Source organism: Phoca vitulina, unplaced genomic scaffold, assembly GCF_004348235.1.
Source record: "Phoca vitulina isolate PV1807 unplaced genomic scaffold, GSC_HSeal_1.0 scaffold7, whole genome shotgun sequence".
Lineage (NCBI taxonomy): Eukaryota > Metazoa > Chordata > Mammalia > Carnivora > Phocidae > Phoca > Phoca vitulina.
In genome coordinates, this window is record NW_022589710.1 from 45,395,345 (window position 1) to 45,413,860 (window position 18,516).

The 18,516-nt window shown below is 43.2% G+C and overlaps 2 protein-coding genes across 2 annotated transcripts in view; one reads left to right on the forward strand and one right to left on the reverse strand.

Annotated features, from left to right (window-relative positions):
* The window catches only part of PGF (placental growth factor), a 48,878-nt gene extending 44,268 nt beyond the window's left edge, over positions 1 to 4,610 (reverse strand). Inside the window, exons 1-2 of the mRNA XM_032405599.1 lie at positions 4,527 to 4,610; positions 2,915 to 2,937 (exon numbers count right to left, since the gene is read on the reverse strand). The gene's annotated coding sequence lies outside the window, so the exon portion shown is untranslated. The remainder of the gene's footprint in view (positions 1 to 2,914; positions 2,938 to 4,526) is intronic.
* Positions 4,611 to 4,712: 102 nt separating this feature from the next.
* Positions 4,713 to 11,640, forward strand: EIF2B2 (eukaryotic translation initiation factor 2B subunit beta). The gene is made up of 8 exons (XM_032405601.1): positions 4,713 to 4,966; positions 5,080 to 5,200; positions 5,331 to 5,479; positions 6,383 to 6,546; positions 7,416 to 7,511; positions 8,468 to 8,605; positions 9,629 to 9,695; positions 10,962 to 11,640. The coding sequence occupies exons 1-8, from the start codon at positions 4,804 to 4,806 to the stop codon at positions 11,117 to 11,119; spliced, it is 1,056 nt and encodes a 351-aa protein (XP_032261492.1). The 5' UTR covers positions 4,713 to 4,803; the 3' UTR covers positions 11,120 to 11,640.
* Positions 11,641 to 18,516: the final 6,876 nt, after the last annotated feature.

Here is an 18,516-nt window from a genome sequence, read left to right on the forward strand (position 1 = left end):
GCAAATTACTTGTCCTATTTATGCCTCAGGTTCCTATTTTGAAAACGGTTATATTAGTAGTATCTATTTCATAGGATTGCTGTAAGAATGAAGAGAGTTTATATATGTAAAATACCCATTAAGTGTCGATATCATCAAGAGTCTAGATTCTTTCTGTTTTTCTGTTCTGCCATCCTTGGCATGTTAACTTTATCCTCAGTCTTGAGACCTCATGGTCACAAGATAGCTGCAGTAATTCTAGGCATCATATTTCAGACAATCAGAGATAGTAGAGACAAAATAGTCTTCTCTGTTACTTAAGAACAAAGAAACTTTTCCAAACAGATCTCCCTCATATCCTGCTGGCTAGAAAATGGGTTATCCAACACCAACCTGTTAAAAAAAATTTTTTTAAAGGAGAATGGAATTGCCATGATTGGCTTAGACCAGTGAGGATTTACCCATAAGCTAAAACCCACTTTCTCTGTGGGTAGAAACCAAACAAAATCAGTTCTTTTAACAGGGAAGAAGAAAGAAATGGATATCGGGTGGACAACCAGAATATCTGTCATGTATCATATTAGAAAAAAATGGGCAATGCACGTGCACCAGCAATTCATAAGAGAAGAAATGCAAAGGCAAATAAACACGAAAAAAATGTTCACCTTGATTAATGAACAAAGAAATGCGAATTAAAAGTTTTTGTATTTTCTCTATCAATTTGGCAATGATGAAAAAGAATGATAATCATCTATAACAGCAATAAATATACAAGGTGCCTAGGAATAAATCTTACACAAGATGTGTAAGACCTATAGGGAGAAAATTATAAAATTTTACTGAACAACCTTAAAGAAGACCTAAATAAATGGAGATATATACCATGGCCATGGATAGGAAGACTCAGTATCCTAAAGATGTCAATTCTCCTCAAATTAATTTAGAGATTTAAAGTAATTCCAAGGAAAATCTTTAGGGTTTTTTTTGTTTTTGTTTTGTTTGTTTTGTTTTTAGGAATAGACAAATTATTTCTAAAATATATATGAAAAAGCAAAGGCCCCAAACTAGTTAAGACCCTCTTAAAGAAAGAAATATGGCAAGGGAATTTTTCTTACCAGATAGCAAGACTTTTCATAAAATAAGACAAGAGTAAAACAGATAATGTGATATTGGGTAAGGGATAGGCAAATTTAGCGATGGAACAAAATAGTCCCCAAACAGACTCACACATTATAGACACTTGACATATTACAGTGGTAGCATTAAAAATCAATGGAGGGTGCCTCAGTCAGTTAAGCATCTGCCTTCAGCTCAGGTCATGATCCCAGGATCCTGGGATGGAGTCCCACATGGGGCTCCCTGCTCAGCGGGGAGTCTGCTCCTCCCTCTCCCTCTGCCCCTCCCCCAGCTTGTGCTCTCTCTCGCTCACTCTCTCTCTCAAATAAATAAAATCTTTAAAAACAGAAAAAAGAAAAAAGAAAATCAATAGAAAGAGAATGGAAAAAGAAAAGAAAATTGGATTCCCACCTTTCATCCTACACAGAAAGTAACTCAAAATTACTTGTAAATTTAAATTTTTTAATTATTTAGAAGAAAAAGATAGATTATCTTTAAGCCTTTATATTAGGGAAGGATCTTTTAAATAAAACATGAAAAGCATTAACTATACAAAGACAAGATGTCTTTGACATCTCAAAGTGAATAAAATGACAAGCCATGAACTGAGAGAAGATATTTATAGAATAACTGAAAAAAATTAGTGTTCAGAATATATAAGGAATTCCTACAAGTGTATTTTAAAAAGGATTTTTAAGAAAGTAGGCAAGAGACACACACAGGTTTCACAAATGAGAAAAACACATGGCCAATAAACATACGAAACAATTAACAGCCTCATCAGGAAACAAATTAAGATCATGATACATCCTTTATATCTATCTGATTCCCCCAAATAAAATAACTGATAATACCAAGTGTTGGTAATGAGGTAGATCAGTTGGAACTCTTTAAGTCCTACTGGAGAGAGCATTAATTAATTTAATCACTTTGGAAGACGAGCACTATTTGTAAAGCTGACTATTCATATAGACTATGCCCTAGCTGTTCCACTTGTACGTATGCCAAAATACACGTAAGAATATTTATAGTTTATATTCTCCCACCCTCCCCCCAAAAGATTGGAAACAACCCAAATATCTGTTGAAGAAAAACGAATACATAAATTGTGGTATGGTCACATGATGAAATATTATGCAGCAGTGCTAACGAGAGAACCACAGATACATGTAAGAACACAGATGAATTTTAGGAATGTCATATCAAGTGAATAAAGCAAATTGTAGAAAATTACATTATAATGTCATTTGTAAAAAAAAAACCTCAAAACCAAGCAGAACTAAACAATATGTTGTTTAGGGATTATAAATATATAATACATTTTTTTTATAAAACAAAGCAAAATCAATCAAAATTTAGTGGTTATCCTTGGGTATTCGAGAAGACAAGGAAATGGAATAGACAAACACACCCATCAATGGGATGGTTTTGGCAGTATTTCAGGGTTTTTTTCGTATATGTCACATATTTTTTTTTAATTGTGGTAAAATACACAGAACATAAAATTTGCCATTTTAACCCTTAAGTGTGCAGTTCCGTGGCATTAATGTACGTCCATCATCCACCATCCATCTCTAGAACTCTTTTCATCTTGTAAAACCGAAATTCTGTACCCATTAAACAACTTATGCCTCCCTCCAGCCCCTGAAAACCACCATTCTACTTCCTATGTCTATGTATTTAAGAATCTTTGTTTTTAAGTTGAGAGATGGGTTCATGTATGTTCATTTTGTTGTCATGTTTCCTAACTTGTATATATATATATATATTATATATACACACAACATGTATTATTTTGTATATATAAAATAGTACATACCTTATTTTGTAATGGCTTGATGCCTGGAAAAATAAAGAACAATATCCAAAATTGGCCAGAACATGGTGGCAGCAAGCATGTAAACTGGTACAATTTTTAGGACAATTTAAACTTAACAGAAACAAAACTGACAAATATATTATAGCTTTTGGGAGGTATGGTGTTTTCAGTTTTGGTTTCCAATTATTCATTGCTAGTATATAGAAATAAGATTGATTTTTGTGTGTTGACCTTGTATCCTTGCTATATTCACTTACTAGTTCTAGGAGGTTTTTTGTCATTGTTATTGATTCTTCAGATTTTCTGGGTGGACAATGTCTTCTGTGAATAGGGAGTTTTCTCTCTTTCTAGTCTGTCTGTTTGTAAAATTTCTTTTTCTTTTCTTACTGTACTGTCTAGGACTTTGAGTATAGTGTTAAATAGGAGTGGTGAGAGTGGACATCCTTGTCTTGTTCCTGATCTTAGAAAGAAGGCAGTCTTTCACCATAAAGTATTATGTTAAGTGCAGGCTCTTGGAGATGCTTTTTACTAAGTTAAAGAAGTTCCCTTCTATTCCTAGTTCTCTGAGTTTTTTTTTTTTTTTTAATTCAATGGCTGTTGAATTTTGTCAAATCCTTCTTGCATCGATATGATCAAGTGGTTTCACTTTTTATATTGTTAATATGGCTTGTTAAATTGATTAATTTTTAAATATTAAAAGAGCTTTGCATTCTGGGTTTGAATTCTATTTGGTAATGATGTCTTAATCTTTTTTATACATTGCTGGATTTGATTTGCTAATTTGTTACAGGTTTTGCATCTGTGTTCGTGAGGGATACTGGTCTGTAGCTTTCTTTTCTTGTACTAGCTTTGTCTGATTTTGGTACTGATGTATCTTTTTGGAGGGCAATTTGTCAATAGTAACAAATGTCTTTTAAATGTGTGTGTCCAAAGATTCTAAGAACTTAAAGAAATAGGGATTCTCATTACACACAGACTTTGGATTCAGATAGAGATTTAAATACGAATGCATCCCCTTACCAACTGCTTAAATTTTGTGGCTGTTTTCTAACCTGTAAAATGAGGATAAGAGGACCTACCTCATAAATCGCAATAGATGAGATCATTCACACACAGTGCTCAACACCTAGTGAACTTTAAGTCAATAGTAGCTCTTGGTATTGTTATGCTTCCCAGCCTCTGTAGTCTGTCCAAATGGAAGGACATCATCTTCGCTCCCATGTAAGCTCCCCCTTTGAATCTCCTTACTGGGGAGTATTCGGTCTCATCCCTGATTCCTGTCTTACATTAGGTGTGTGAGGCGTTGGGAATGCAAAGGCAAAAAAGGTTTGGTCCCCGCCCTCGGGGAGCTGAATCTATCAGAAACACAAAGGCGCAAACGAACCAGTTCCATGCAGTAAAAGAGCATTATGACGCGTCTGCCCAAAATGCAGCGGGTCCTGGACCCGCAATCTGAGCGTCTCGGTCAGGAGAGCGGGTGTTCGCTTGGGGACCAGGACCAGGGCGGCAACTTGTGCAGCGCAGCCCCGGGTCTTGGGGGGTAGGGGGACGCCGAGACTGGTTGTTTCCACAGCAACGAGACAAGCCACCCTCACGGGGCCTCACTCCTCACCTCTATTCAGCGTCTGAAGAGGCACTAAAGGCCACTTCCGGTCCTCCCGCCTCCGAGACTCGTGGTCGCTCTGCTGTAACTCAGTAACTCGAGCTCCTAGCCTCTGATTGGCTCAGGCAGATGGAGGAGGCGGGATGTGGCACCGAGGGGGCGTGGCCTGTGGACCCTTAAACTGGCGTTTTCCTCGCGGAGCGGAAGTCGACTTCACCCGCCCCGGAAGTGCAAGGACTGAGGTCGTACAGGTGTGGATTCCGCCGGCGAGGCGGCTTTTTTCGAGATGCCAGGAGCCGCGGCTAAGGGCTCGGAGTTGTACGAGAGCATCGAGAGTTTCGTGGAGGCCCTGAAGCGGGACGGCGGGCGGCGCAGCTCCGAGGACATGGCTCGGGAGACCCTGGGGCTGCTGCGCCGGATCATCACGGACCACCGCTGGAGCAACGCAGGTAAGGCAGGTCTAGTTCTGTCGCGTCCCTAGCCACTGTCCGACCCCGATCCTCAGGCGGAGAGTCGCCCAGCCTCATCGCGCTCGTGCCCTCTCTCTCTCCCTCGACTGCAGAGAAACTGATGGAACTGATCCGCCGAGAGGGCCAGAGGATGACGGCTGCGCAGCCCTCAGAGACCACAGTGGGCAACATGGTGCGGAGAGTGCTCAGGATCATCCGGGAGGAGTATGGCAGGTCAGGATGTGGGCCTTTTTGCACAAGCCCCTCTCCCTGCTTGAAGCCTTTAGTGGAGCTGAGCAGCTCCTCTTACTTAAATTACTACACCTCCGCCCCCCTCCCTGTTTGCGTCTTGTTGCCTTCCTAGACTCCACGGGCGCAGCGATGAGAGCGATCAGCAGGAGTCCTTGCACAAACTCTTGACATCCGAAGGCCTGAGCGAGGATTTCAGCTTCCCTTATGCCCAACTCCAGTCCAACATCATTGAGGCAATTAATGAGCTGCTTGTGGAACTGGGTAAGAGTCCTGATCCCTGATGGACAGGCAGATGAGGGAAAAGAAGACCCTGGAAGTTGTTCATCAGTAGAGATAGGAGATAACCAGTCTTGTGGTTCTCTGAGCTTTGTGCTCCATCCTGATTAAGAGAAAGGGTTGGAACGGGTGGCAGGACTAAGACAGCCCTCTCTACATGTCCTTACAGACCAGCCCTTGATAGATTGCAGATCCACTGCTGCAGAGACTGTTAGGACAGAGCTTTATTTTCATGTTAAAGATGAACTCCCCAAAACCACAGATGGTAGACTCTTCTTCCCTAAATTTCCTCTTGAATTTTTATACACACAGATGCACCACCTCCTTTCCCCTTGTCTTTGTGACCCAGGAGACCTGCATGTATTCATTACAATCAGAGTTCCCCAAGGGAGGAAGAAGCTGGGTCTGTGTGTCTGTAGCTGCTGCTTCCAAATTCCTCCCGTTTTTCTTCTGTGGCCTCCTTTTCAGGTGGGGGTGTTGCAGCCACCTTTTAGAGTTCTTTTAGGGGGAAACTCTGTTTACCCCACTCTCAGCACCTTACAGTTTCTCAAATTGGGCCATTTTTTTGCCTGAATTCATTGTCTTCAAAATGAATTCTAAGGAGCTGGTATCGTGTGGGGCAGAGTTGGGGGTAAGTGGATGAGTAGGGGTTCTGCTGGGAAAGAAGGTAGGCTGAGAACTTGGGAAGTAGAAGATCCCAGAGGAGCGTGGCTTTTAAGAAAAGGTGACCTTCACATTAAGTCCCTTCACCCTGTGTTACCACTAGGTCTGCTAGGTGGGCTGTCTGTGTGAAGGGCACCTGTCTCTTTCCATGTTCTGTCACGATTGTCTCGTGTTGTGGCATATGGCAGTTTCACATTTTCCTTGCCAAACCGACTGTTCTTGCAGAAGGGACTACAGAGAACATTGCGGCCCAGGCTCTGGAGCACATCCACTCCAATGAGGTGATCATGACCATTGGCTTCTCCCGGACAGTAGAAGCCTTCCTCAAAGAGGCTGCCCAAAAGAGGAAATTCCATGTCATTGTGGCAGAGTGTGCTCCTTTCTGTCAGGTAGGGGGACTGCTGGAGCTGCTAAGAAAAGTGAAAAATGAGGAGGGAATAAAGAAGTGATAGATGGGCTCCATGCCAACTTTGACTTGATAAGTAAGACATTGAGAACACAAAACCGTGAAGGGAATTTTCGAGTTGTTCATCCTGTCAACATTCTTTTTTTTTTTTTTTTAAGATTTTATTTATTTATTTATTTGACAGAGAGAGAGAGAGAGAGAGAGAGAGCACGCACAAGCAGAGGGAGGGGCAGAGGGAGAAGCAGACTCCCTGCTGAGCAGAGAGCCCGATGTAGGGCTCGATCCCGGGACCCTGGGATCATGACCTGAGCCAAAGGCAGACACCTAACGACTGAGCCACCCAGGTGCCCTCATCCTGTCAACATTCTTAAACATTGGTTTAGGAAAGTTAGAGGAAATGCTGGGTCCAAGAAAAGAAATATATTGGTTCTTTTAGGAATCAAAATAGGGTAAATTACCTTGGGGATGACTGATGCTTGCTCTGACCTCAGTCAATCCCTACGTAAATAATAGGTCTCTAGAAAGGAAATATGTAAGGATGCAGGGGGTCATAAAAGAATGAGCCAGGAGCTGTGCTGTCAGCGCTCCCTAATTACACAAGCAAGCAGTATTTCCAGTTTTCTGGTTGCGCTAGTGCTCCTGTGGGAAATTCAGCATTTATTGGCTTCTCCTGGGCTTCTCTGCAGTGGACCAGAGAATACCTACCATGAGTAGAAAAAGGAATTACCTGTTGGCAGGTGTGTGTCTGCTGTGCCCAGTGTCACAGAATTCTCCAGATCCAGTTCCACTGGAGATGCCTTCCACTCTCTCTCACCCTCTCTCCTAACATCAGGCCTTTCTCTCCTATTGTAGGGTCATGAAATGGCAGTCAATTTATCCAAAGCAGGTATTGAGACAACTGTCATGACTGATGCTGCCATTTTTGCTGTTATGTCAAGAGTCAACAAGGTGGGTGTATTTGGAGTTATACTGAATTCATGAAGATTATACTTCTAAAATACTCATTTTTTTTTTCTCCCTCCTATAATATACATGAGAAGAGAAGAAAAGTTCTAGCGCCTTTTAAAACTACAGGCTGGGCCTTTTTAATATATTAACCTGAGTTCTTTTCCCTTTATCTATATCATTGTTCCTCAGAGTAGCTTCTTTTTGTTTTTGTTTTAAAGATTTTATTTTTAAGCAGTCTCTACACCCAGCATGGGGCTCGGACTCACAACTCTTTTTTTTTTTTTTTTTTTTTAAAGATTTTATTTATTTATTTGAGAGAGAGAGAATGAGAGACAGAGAGCATGAGAGGGAGGAGGGTCAGAGGGAGAAGCAGACTCCCTGCCGAGCAGGGAGCCCGATGCGGGACTCGATCCAGGGACTCCAGGATCATGACCTGAGCCGAAGGCAGTTGCTTAACCAACTGAGCCACCCAGGCGCCCTCGGACTCACAACTCTTGAGATCAAGAGTCCATGCTCTACTGACTGGGCCAGCCACGTGCCCCAGGGTAGCTTCTTTTTGGTGAAAGCATTGAAGAGAATGAAATAAGGCTAAGTGTGGCAGCTGCTAGGGATTGGGTAGAGGGTCCCTGCCTTCTGCTCAGAGAGCTTGACAGTGATGGATGGTGAATAGAAAGGCTCTTAGCTTTCTCAGGAGGTGTGGCAAATAGCTTCCAGAAAAGGCAGGGCTAAGAGCAGGAGATAGTGCAGCTTCCTGTCACATACAATATTCATTCTTTCTTTGGGAAGCCACTCTTGAGCTAGAACTCATGGTCCTTACCATAGAATCCCTTTTCCCTGACTAGTGTGTGACCCTCACAATGTCGAGACTGAGGCCTGAGCATTTAGCCTGTGGTGCCCAATGGCCCATTTAAGGCTCCATCCCTAGGATGACTCACATTTTGCTTCCTGTTCCAAAGGTGATCATTGGCACAAAGACCATCCTGGCCAACGGTGCCCTGAGAGCTGTGACAGGAACTCACACTCTAGCACTGGCAGCAAAACACCACTCCACGCCACTCATCGTGTGTGCTCCCATGTTCAAGCTTTCCCCACAGGTATGTCTGTCTGTAGCCAGCAGAGAGAAGGAAGCCAAGGAGTAGGCTTGAACTCTGGGCCTTCAGCCTACTCACTCTGGGGCTTCTCTTTATCTGCGTTTACTAAATGGATTAGACCCCATAGAGGCCAGAAAAAGCCACAGAAGTCTTGAACCAGGAAAAAAAAAAAATTGATAGTTATAACTTGTCAGTTTGGAGAAATCAAAATTGTAAGGTCAGGATAGTACGTAGCTGGGGAAGGCCCTTTGTTGACATTGCCACCATTGCCCATCACGCTGATCATTTCTGAAAATGCCGAACAAGTTGAAACCCAGAACACAGAATCGGTTTTATTTTTCATCGTTGGAGGGACTTTCCCCATAGCCTAATACAAGCAGTATTACAAAGTGAAGAGCCACTTCGTTAGCAATAGAAGCTGTTTGCTTTGAAATACCAACCTATTTGCAGTTCTCTTTTTTAAATTGAGGTGAAAGTCACATAACATACAATTAACCATTTTAAATGTACAGTTCAGGGGCATTTATTACATTCACAGCATTGTGCAACTACCACTCTCTGGTTTCAAACCTTCATCATCCTAGAAAAAACCCCGTACCCATTATGTAATCACTCCCTGTTGCCCCCTCTGCCCACCTCCTAGGAGTCGCTAATCTGCTTTCTGTCTCTGTGGCTTTGCCTGTTTGGGATATTTCATATAAAAGGAATCATAATATGTGCCTTTTGTTTCTGACTTCTTTCACTTAGCATGTTGTCAGGGTTCCTAGCTGTAGCACAGCACTTGGTTTCTTTCTGTGGCTGAATAATACTCGGTTGCAGGGACCTACCACAATTTATCCATTCACCTGTTGGTGGGCAGTTGGACTGTTCAACCTTTTGGCTTTTGTGAATAATGCTGCTGTAAGCACTGGTGTACAAGTTTCTGTGTGGACATACCTTTTTTATTTCCCTTGGGTGTATACTTAAAACTGGAATTTGCTGGATCTCTCTCGCTCTTTTTTTTTTTTTAATTTTTTTCTTGTCTAGTTCCCCAATGAAGAAGATTCATTTCACAAGTTTGTGGCTCCTGAAGAAGTCCTGCCTTTCACAGAAGGTACAGAAGGGTGTGTTGTGTGTGTGTGGGGGGGGGGGGGCGTGTGCGCATGCATGTGCACGTGTACGTGTTTTGGTCTCTTTGCTTTTGTTTTAGTAGTCAGTGGGGATTGAATGCTGCCCGGTTGTGCTTTTTATCGTAATTCTCGTGGGGACTTCTCTTTAGCATCTTAGAGTGTGGGGGCACCTCATCTAGTCCATGTTCATTTTGTTCTGAGACTAATATATTTCACTGAGTACTGGGGCTATGGTGGGTTGGATCATTCAGCATTGATGGGGTTTGGCTTTGCACATTGCTTGACACACACGCAGCAGCCCAATGGGAAAATGTACTCATTCTCATTTGCTGTAGGGAGTCGTTTTGGTGACATGGCTGCCAAAGGAAGCATGCTCTAAATGTTCCTAATATAAAACTTGCCTGTAACCTGGATACCTTCATGTGTTGGGGTCCTTTTCTCTGACTTCTGAAGGCAGCAGCTGTGCTTAGTGAGCCTGCCACCTCATCAACATAAGATGGCCTTAAACGCCCTCTGGGAGGCACCATACTTGGGGTGTTAATTCTTAGAAGTTGAATAACTTCATCCATTTATTCACACATGCATTTTTTCAAGGATTCTTTGTATCTTTTGAGTACCCACTATGTATACAGCCCTATTCTAGGTACTAAGGATGTAACAATGAACAACACAGGCCCTGCTCCCACGGAGCTTATGTTCTGTTGCAGAAGACAGACACGAATATGTCAGGTCATGGGATGTTTTGGGAAGAAAACAAATAAGGATGATGGGATGGAAAGCGGTAGGAGACTATGTTAGTGGGGGAGGGTCTAAATGAGAGGACATTTCAGCTGAGTGCAGAACGAATAGAGCCCCACCATGTAAAGATCAAGGAGAGTCTCCCAGGCGTCGGTGCAAAAGGCCTGAGTTAGGTCCAGGCTTAGCCAGTTGGAACAAGATGGCCATATGGCTGGAGAGTAGTGAGCACGAGGGAGAGTGGGATAAGTTATAATTAGTGTAGCACAGTGGGGAGGGGCCAGATCTTGAGGGCGACTTTCCCCAGATGGCATTATTCCCAGGGCTATGGAAGGGCATCGGAGAGTTTGAAGCAGGGGTGCCGTGCCGTGCAGTCCTCTTCTGGTTTGTGCTTTGCTGCAGCTTCCCTTTCTTGGGGTAGCAAGTATGCCTGCGTTATTGAGCCTCCAATCTGTGCGGTTAGTTACTAGAGCAGGACCTCGGTTTTATCTTTAGCACGTGTGATTGCCTTTCAGGGGACATTCTGGAGAAGGTCAGCGTTCACTGCCCTGTGTTTGACTACGTCCCCCCAGAGCTCATTACCCTCTTTATCTCCAACATTGGTGGGAATGCACCTTCCTACATCTACCGCCTGATGAGTGAACTCTACCATCCTGATGATCATGTCCTATGACCACCACCTGTCCTAAGCAGAAGCTGCTTAGCCGAATACAGAATGGAGAGGGACTTCAGTGTGACTGCTGAAAACATCGTCCTTGTAATGGGGAGTGACCTGGAGTCAATCTAAAAAAACTTAATACTGTTTCCTGCTCTTTTAGTCATCCCATGACAAGGATGCACATTCAGGACTGTCTCTTGCCTTTCTGATCTTAACAGAAGCAGCAGGGCTTGACCTATAAATTTTGGAAGTCTTTTGGGGCACCTGGCTGGTTCAGTTGGTAGAGCATGTGACTCTGGATCTCAGGGTCGTGAGTTTGAGCCCCACGTCGGGCATAGAGTTTACTTAAAATTTTTTTTGGTGGGGGTACCTCTTAACCTCTTAGTGACCTGGGGAGTCTGGAACTTAAGTTTCAGGAACTTAAACTTTCTGGTTCAGTGGGGTGTTAAACTTAACACTGAAGACCTTGCTGGGATACAGGTTTTTGCTCAGAAATGGCTACCACACCTTTTCCTGGGCTGTGCCAATAAAAGCTTCTTAAAGATTCCTGAGTTGGTTTATTTATTGTTCTGCTGTGATTGAACTGCCTGAAACAGTGGCGCAGAGCCCTTTTTGTGCTTTCATGGAGTGCTGTAATTAGAGGGAGCCAGCTAAAACAAATGCAAATGAAAGTATTTACAGTTTCCTTCCTAATTCACTGGCAGTGGTCCCAAACAACTTGTTAGTAATCTAAGACAGTGGTTCCAAAACCTCTCTGATCATCAGAATCATCTGGGAACTTAAAAAAATGTACCATCTTGGGCTCTATCCCAGACGTACTTCATCTGATCTTTGGGATGGCACCTGGAATCTGCTTAAAGCAAGTAAGACATACTGTGGAACATTATGTATACACTGCAGTAGAGGTTTCAAAAGGGTGGCTTAAGGGCAGTGTTTGGATTAAAGACGTTTTTGGCTGGTTCACTCTGTATTTAATTTGAATTAGTTACCAATATTTAAAAATGAAAAAAGAAAAATGTGGAGCTTGCACATTAAACAAATTCAGATTTCTTGCTTCTCTTGAAAACAAGCTTTGGCAATTCTGGGCCCAATTTCCCAAATGGCAGCAGCTGACTAGCTGGGCAGCTTCTGACTCCATTAAATGGAAAAACCTTTTCTGCAGTCCCTCCCATTTAACTCATTTAGGTTACCTGCTTCACCCCTCTCCCATTTAACTCATTTACATTACCTGCTTAACCCCTGTAGGCATTTGCTTTGTGAGCCTCGTGTTAAAAAGAATGGGACAGATAGAACAAGCTAGGAAAAAGTCAAGCTGCAGAGCACTATGCATAATATGACCTTTACTTCATTAAAACAAAACATTATGTTCCTGCAGTAGGATAAAAGTCTGGAAGAAGGGGCACCCAGGTGGCTCAGCTGGTTGAGCGTCCAACTCTTGGTTTAGGCTCAGGTCGTGATCTGGTCCTGGGATTGAGCCCAGCATCAGCTTCCTGCTTAGCTCTCTCCCTCTGCCCTTCCCCACTGCTCATTCTCCCTCTCTCTCTCAAATAAATACAATCTTTAAAAAAAAAAAAAAGTCTCCCCAGGTAATCCAGACGATCTGTCATTTTTGGGAACCACTGGTCCAGAGGTCCAAGGCAGACTTGGTGTGCTGAGGAACCCCTGGGATGCTGGTCAGAGGCCAGCTTCCTGTCTCCTGCGGCATTGTCTATGGGGTGGAGGGAGGGAGCACCAGGAGTCTGCATGTTTAACAAGCACGCCAAGGGATTTTAACAGGTGATTTGATAACCACACTTTGGTAAACAATGGCCAGAGGTAGGCTATGAGGGAAAGGCCTCTACTCTTTGACATTAACTTGAGGTATATCTTTGCCTTAGGGTCCTTGTCTTCCCCGAAAGAGGGTGAAAACAAGATTGAAGAGGTCAGTCTGAAAGATGGACCTAAAAGCTCTATGACTCAGAAGAGCCTGACTCACTCAGGCCTCAGTCTGTCAATTATTTCTTAAAGCATCTAAGACCCCGTGCTTTCTCAGTGAAGTGGCTTATAGCTACCAATTATGAGCAATTGTCTCTGAAGGCACCAATTCTTACAGCAATTCACTTGGGTACAACTGTGTGGTCTGGAGTAAAAGCAGCAGTGAGTCAAGGAACTTAAATCTGTTTCTGGCTCCAAAAATGCTTTATGATACTTGTCCTTTGTGCATCTTAGTCTCTGGGTCTAAAATTAGCACCCACATTCTTCCCAGGCATAAGTGAGATGGACGAAGGTTACAAGGGTAGAGGCTCTGTCTCGTTCTGGTCAACTCTTGAAGTTCCTGGGACAGAAGAACTGCACCAATGTGTATTCTTTAGGCTCTTTAGGACCTCAATTAAGCAAATCCCACAAAGCTATTTATAGGCCTCAGTTTTGTATTTCCCTTTCTCCCTTTTCCTGTTTGAGGAAGAGTAAATACTGGAACCGGAGAGCCTGATCTGAACAGGGAGAGACAGCGGCTCCATGTTAACTTCCTATACCTATTGGCCTTTGTGCCTGTCTCCCGCCCCTGCTTTCGCAGGCGGGACCCGGAAACTAAGGACAAAAACTTGTAGCTTTAGCTTGAAGAGAATTAATAGAAAGAGGATTCCGTGGATGTGAAAGCCTTCCTGGATATGCTAAATAAACCAAGTTAGAGAATTACTCAATACAGTGTGTAAAGACACTTTTCCCACGGTTTATATCTTCCAATTTGGGCGGAGGGCAGGAAAGGCACAATTCTTGGAACTCAAATAAGGAACAGAAATTCCTAATTTAGCCTCAGAAGAAAAGTCTCTGAAAAATACTCCACCAAGGAAAACTTCAGCGAAAAGTGATACCTCAAAGAAATACATGCCGGTACCCGTAGGATCATACATTTCACAGATGTGCTTCGAAAATCATTTCTCAAAGCAATCCGTCGTACCAGTCTTTGGCATAATGAAGGCTGCCAGTCCCGCGGTTCCATCATCGAGCTACGTGACTCTATAACACCACATATGTAAAACTCAGTACATCCGAACTGGCCATAAAGATAGTACCAGACGGTGATGTAATTATTGTAAAGGCCCCATACTATCCACCTGTCCTCGCAAAACTCCTTCTGCAGACATGCACCTCGTTGACACAAAGGAGCTCTTCTGAAATGTGGTTTGGAAGGGTTTTATATCTGGCCTACTTCGCTTTGAATTATTCTTTCATTCACCAAACAGCTGTTCCAGGTTATTGTGCAATGGCTAAGCAATTATTATTAATAAAGAGCTTATAGTCTAAGCTTTCAGTCTTTTGCACGATGGAGGGCCGCCTTTGAGCCTAACCACACAACTCTGACTGCCTGATGTTTATATTAAATACTGAGCTGAAGAGAAGGAGCCTTTCGGGAGTGTTTTTTCAGGCATGTTACATTTAGAATTAAGACCTGCCTCGAGAAGAAGGAAGCTCCTCGAAAACGTGACAAGATTCCTAAAATTCATAATGTGTATGTAAAATTCTGCCGTTTACTGTAAGAGCACGACGAAGGGGCGCCTGGGTGGCTCAGTCGTTAAGCGTCTGCCTTCGGCTCAGGTCCTGATCCCAGGGTCCTGGGATCGAGCCCCGCATCGGGCTCCCTGCTCTGCAGGAAGCCTGCTTCTCCCTCTCCCACTCCCCCTGCTTGTGTTCCCTCTCTTACTGTGTCTCTCTCTGTCAAATGAATAAATAAAATCTTTAAAAAAAAAAAAAGAGGCACGACCAAGTACCTTGAATAAATGATACACTAAGAGCAGTAGTGAACTCCGACTCTGAACCACCTTTTTTTCCCTTTTGCGGGGGTGGGGACGGGGGCGTGGACAGGCCACCACCACTGCATACTCCTTGCTTTTGCAGTAAATAAGATTAAGTTGTTTAGTCGGGCAAGTTGTAAGGGGAAAGTCAGGCCAACCCTAGCTCCTTCATACGGCTGCTGCAGTCCCGCTAGCTTGCGGGCGCCACCGACACTCAGATCCCCCAGCCCGGGATCCGGTCGCCTGCACTTTATCAGATGTTTCTGAGCACAGAGTGCTCTATGACAAACGGGGATGGGGTGAAAATGATCCAGGGGTCTGAAAAATCCTAAGCCAGGAGAGAGCCTCTTTTTTTCTTTATATCCCCACAAATTCTGATACATTTAGAAGGGACTCATACACTCAGTTACTGAATGATGAATAAGTAGAGAAAGAGAAGGAAGGGTTTAATTGGTACCGATTATCTAGATTTTCGGTTTCCCAGACTTCCTCCTTCTGAGTCCACCTTGTTGCTATCTTCCTGTCGCTAAGCAGCTTCAGCTGAGAAAGGGTGAAAGGGCATGACAGATAATGGCAAACCCAGCGGTCAGTTCGCTAGCCTGCTTGTGTAAAGGTTTTCCTGGAATGGGGTGGTACTTCAGGTAGAAAACAGGTAGGAGGAGTCTGGCTCTTTGTTCCAGAAACGGCTCGTCCCGCTTCCTTCGGACATGCCGCCGGATACGCCCCTGCGGGCGCCCACTTGAGGCTCCAGCCAAGCACGGCTGTCAGTGCGTTCTAGGAACTGAGAGGCTGCGTCTGTTCTGCTCACCGGGCATGGCTTCCTCGGCCCCCTACACATCTCTAGAACTTGGTCTTGGGCCCCCTCCTGCTCCGCCCGTTTTGGCTGCTTTGTTTTTTTCCACTGTTAGGTTCAGATCCCATCTGTTCATTTGTGTCTGACCTTTTCTTTGCCTTGCTCTGATGTGTGATTGCTAGAACCTGTCCATTCTCAACTGCTCATGGAGTTACAGATCCCCAGCTAGGTTCTGGATCTTTCCCTAGCCTTCTCCTCAGTCTCTCCCCTCCCTTCTATACTCTAAGCTTTGCCTTAAGCTTTTTTTTTTTAAGATTTTCTTTCTTTCTTTCTTTCTTTCTTTTCTTTCTTTCCTGATTTCATTTATTTGACAGAGAGATAGCACAAGTAGGCAGAGAGGCAGGCAGAGGGAGAGGGAGAAGCAGGCTTCCTGCCGAGCAGGGAGCCCGATGCGGGATTCGATTCCAGGATCCTGGGATCACGACCTGAGCCGAAGGCAGCCGCTTAACCAACTGAGCCACCCAGGCGCCCCCGCCTTAAGCTTTTCTGATACTAGTTCCTATTACCATCTATAGCCTTACTTTCTGACAGAACTGTTATCTCCCCTTATCCCAGTAAAAGCTACATAGCTGGAACTGAGTGACCCCTAAACCTAGAGGAAGTTATCGCATTCAATCATCAGTTTCCTTGTCCTCTCCCTGACTAAAGTTAAGCTTCTTGCAGGCATGCACCCTTATTGCTCACTAAAATTGTGATGAATATTCCCAAAAAAGGAACCCTGGAGGGTGGCTTCATTGCACATCGCATCTGTCAAGTGTTACTCTGAAATTAATGAAGTCTCCACCAGCCAGACTCTAATAAAGTTGAACTAAGCTGACAAACTGGTAAGTTCCTCACAAATTAGAAATATATGGGCAGTATGGGTTAACAATGGGAAGCCACGTGAAGGAGAGTGCCACGTGAAGCCACATGGACCTGGGTCTGAATTCTGACTCTCTTAACGAAAGGGGAAACTACTCTGAGGCTCAGCAGTCTCACTGTAAAAGAGACACTAGCTTGCTAACAGAACTGTTGTAAGGACTAGAAATAATGTACACAAAGCGTTGGGTATATTTATTCTTGTTATTGAAGCCAGAAAACTTATTTACCATTCTCAGCTCTACTACTTACACTTAGTACCTATGTGATCTTAGACAAATCACTTAATATATTTCAGCCTTTGTAAAATGGGGAGCATAACATCATCTTATCTCACGGGTTGCCAAGAAATTCAAATAACATATGCAAAAATTATTTTATAAACCTTAAGGCACCATAAAGGTGTTAATGATTACTATCATGTGTTAGAAAACTAAATATATCTTTGCTCTATGGCAGGTAAGTTAAAAACAAAACAGAACAAAACAAAATCCTAATAGGCAACAAAAGTAATGTTAGATATTTTTGGTTAATAGGTTGGTTTTATGCTGATGTATGCAACTGAGTTTATAAATTATTAAAATAGGATAATTATCTCTTCCATTACTTGAGTCAGGCTAGCCAGGAAGATTGGTTACATAATTTATGGAGAACTTTTTCTAATCCTCTGCTATTAAAAAAAGAAACAAAAAAACACGGTGATTTGGGATTATAGCAAAACTCTTTGAAACTGTACCCCATCATCCTAATATAAGGGGTATCATAACACTTTTTTTAATCCCACAAATTGGTCTAACCTAAAAAAATTTTTAAACTCCCAGGACAGCTGGCCTCCGTATAGCTCTGGTGAGTGAAGACAGAGGTCCAGAGGCCACAGCACCCCACTGGGCCTGGAGGCAGAGTCCCTGAGAGCCTTGCAAATCCCCTGAAAACACCCTCCTTTTCGAAGGTCATGTCTCCCAGTCTATGAAACCGTTTATATGTATTTAGAAGAATAAAGGCCATTTTTAGACAGTGGTGCCTATTCTTCAGGATTCCAATTACGTAATTCTACAAGGATCCCCTTGAAAACCAGTGAAGGCTTTTCCTGAACCTTCTCTGAGACACACACTAATGAATGCAATACTTCATTGCTCCTGTAAGATTCACTGCAGGGCTACTGGCAAACAAACTTTTCTTCCATGAGCACAAATTTGTTTCCTGTATTAAAAATGAGAAAAATCATTCCATTGATACAAAGGCCAATTTGAGCCGGCTGCAAAATACAACAGTGGAAATTCTCACTGCAACGTCTTTCTCATTGTACGGTATCCCAATTGCAGTAAACACTGCCAGCTGGTTTTTTGCTTTTCTTTTTGTCCTTCTATAAAACTTTAGTCTGTTGAGTCTTATTAACCAGAAATCAAACCTTCTAAAAAGGTAGAGGAAATACAGCTTAAGGATGGCATAACAAGCAAAGATCAGTTCTGGTCCCAAATGAAATTATGAGGTCATTAGATAGGCATAGTGTAATAAAACCAAGATAGGATTTGGAAGGGACCAAAAGAACCATTGTCTCCTGAAAAAATGTAGAGAACATATCTGGTTAGGTTGAAAGAATAAATGCTGCATTTTGATATGAAAATTGCTTTCACATAGAGAGATTTTTAAAGTACCCCCCAAAATTGTATTTTAAAAAACAAGTTCATAGGGGCGCCTGGGTGGCTCACTCGTTAAGTGTCTGCCTTCGGCTCAGGTCATGATCCCGGGGTCCTGGGATCGGCCCTGCATTGGGCTCCCTGCTCGGCGGGGAGCCTGCTTCTCCCTCTCCCCCTCCCCCTGCTTGTGTTCCCTCTCTCACTATATCTCTCTCTGTCAAATAAATAAATAAAATCTTAAAAAAAAAAAACAAACAAGTTTGTAGTATTTTCACCATTTTACCAATTGGG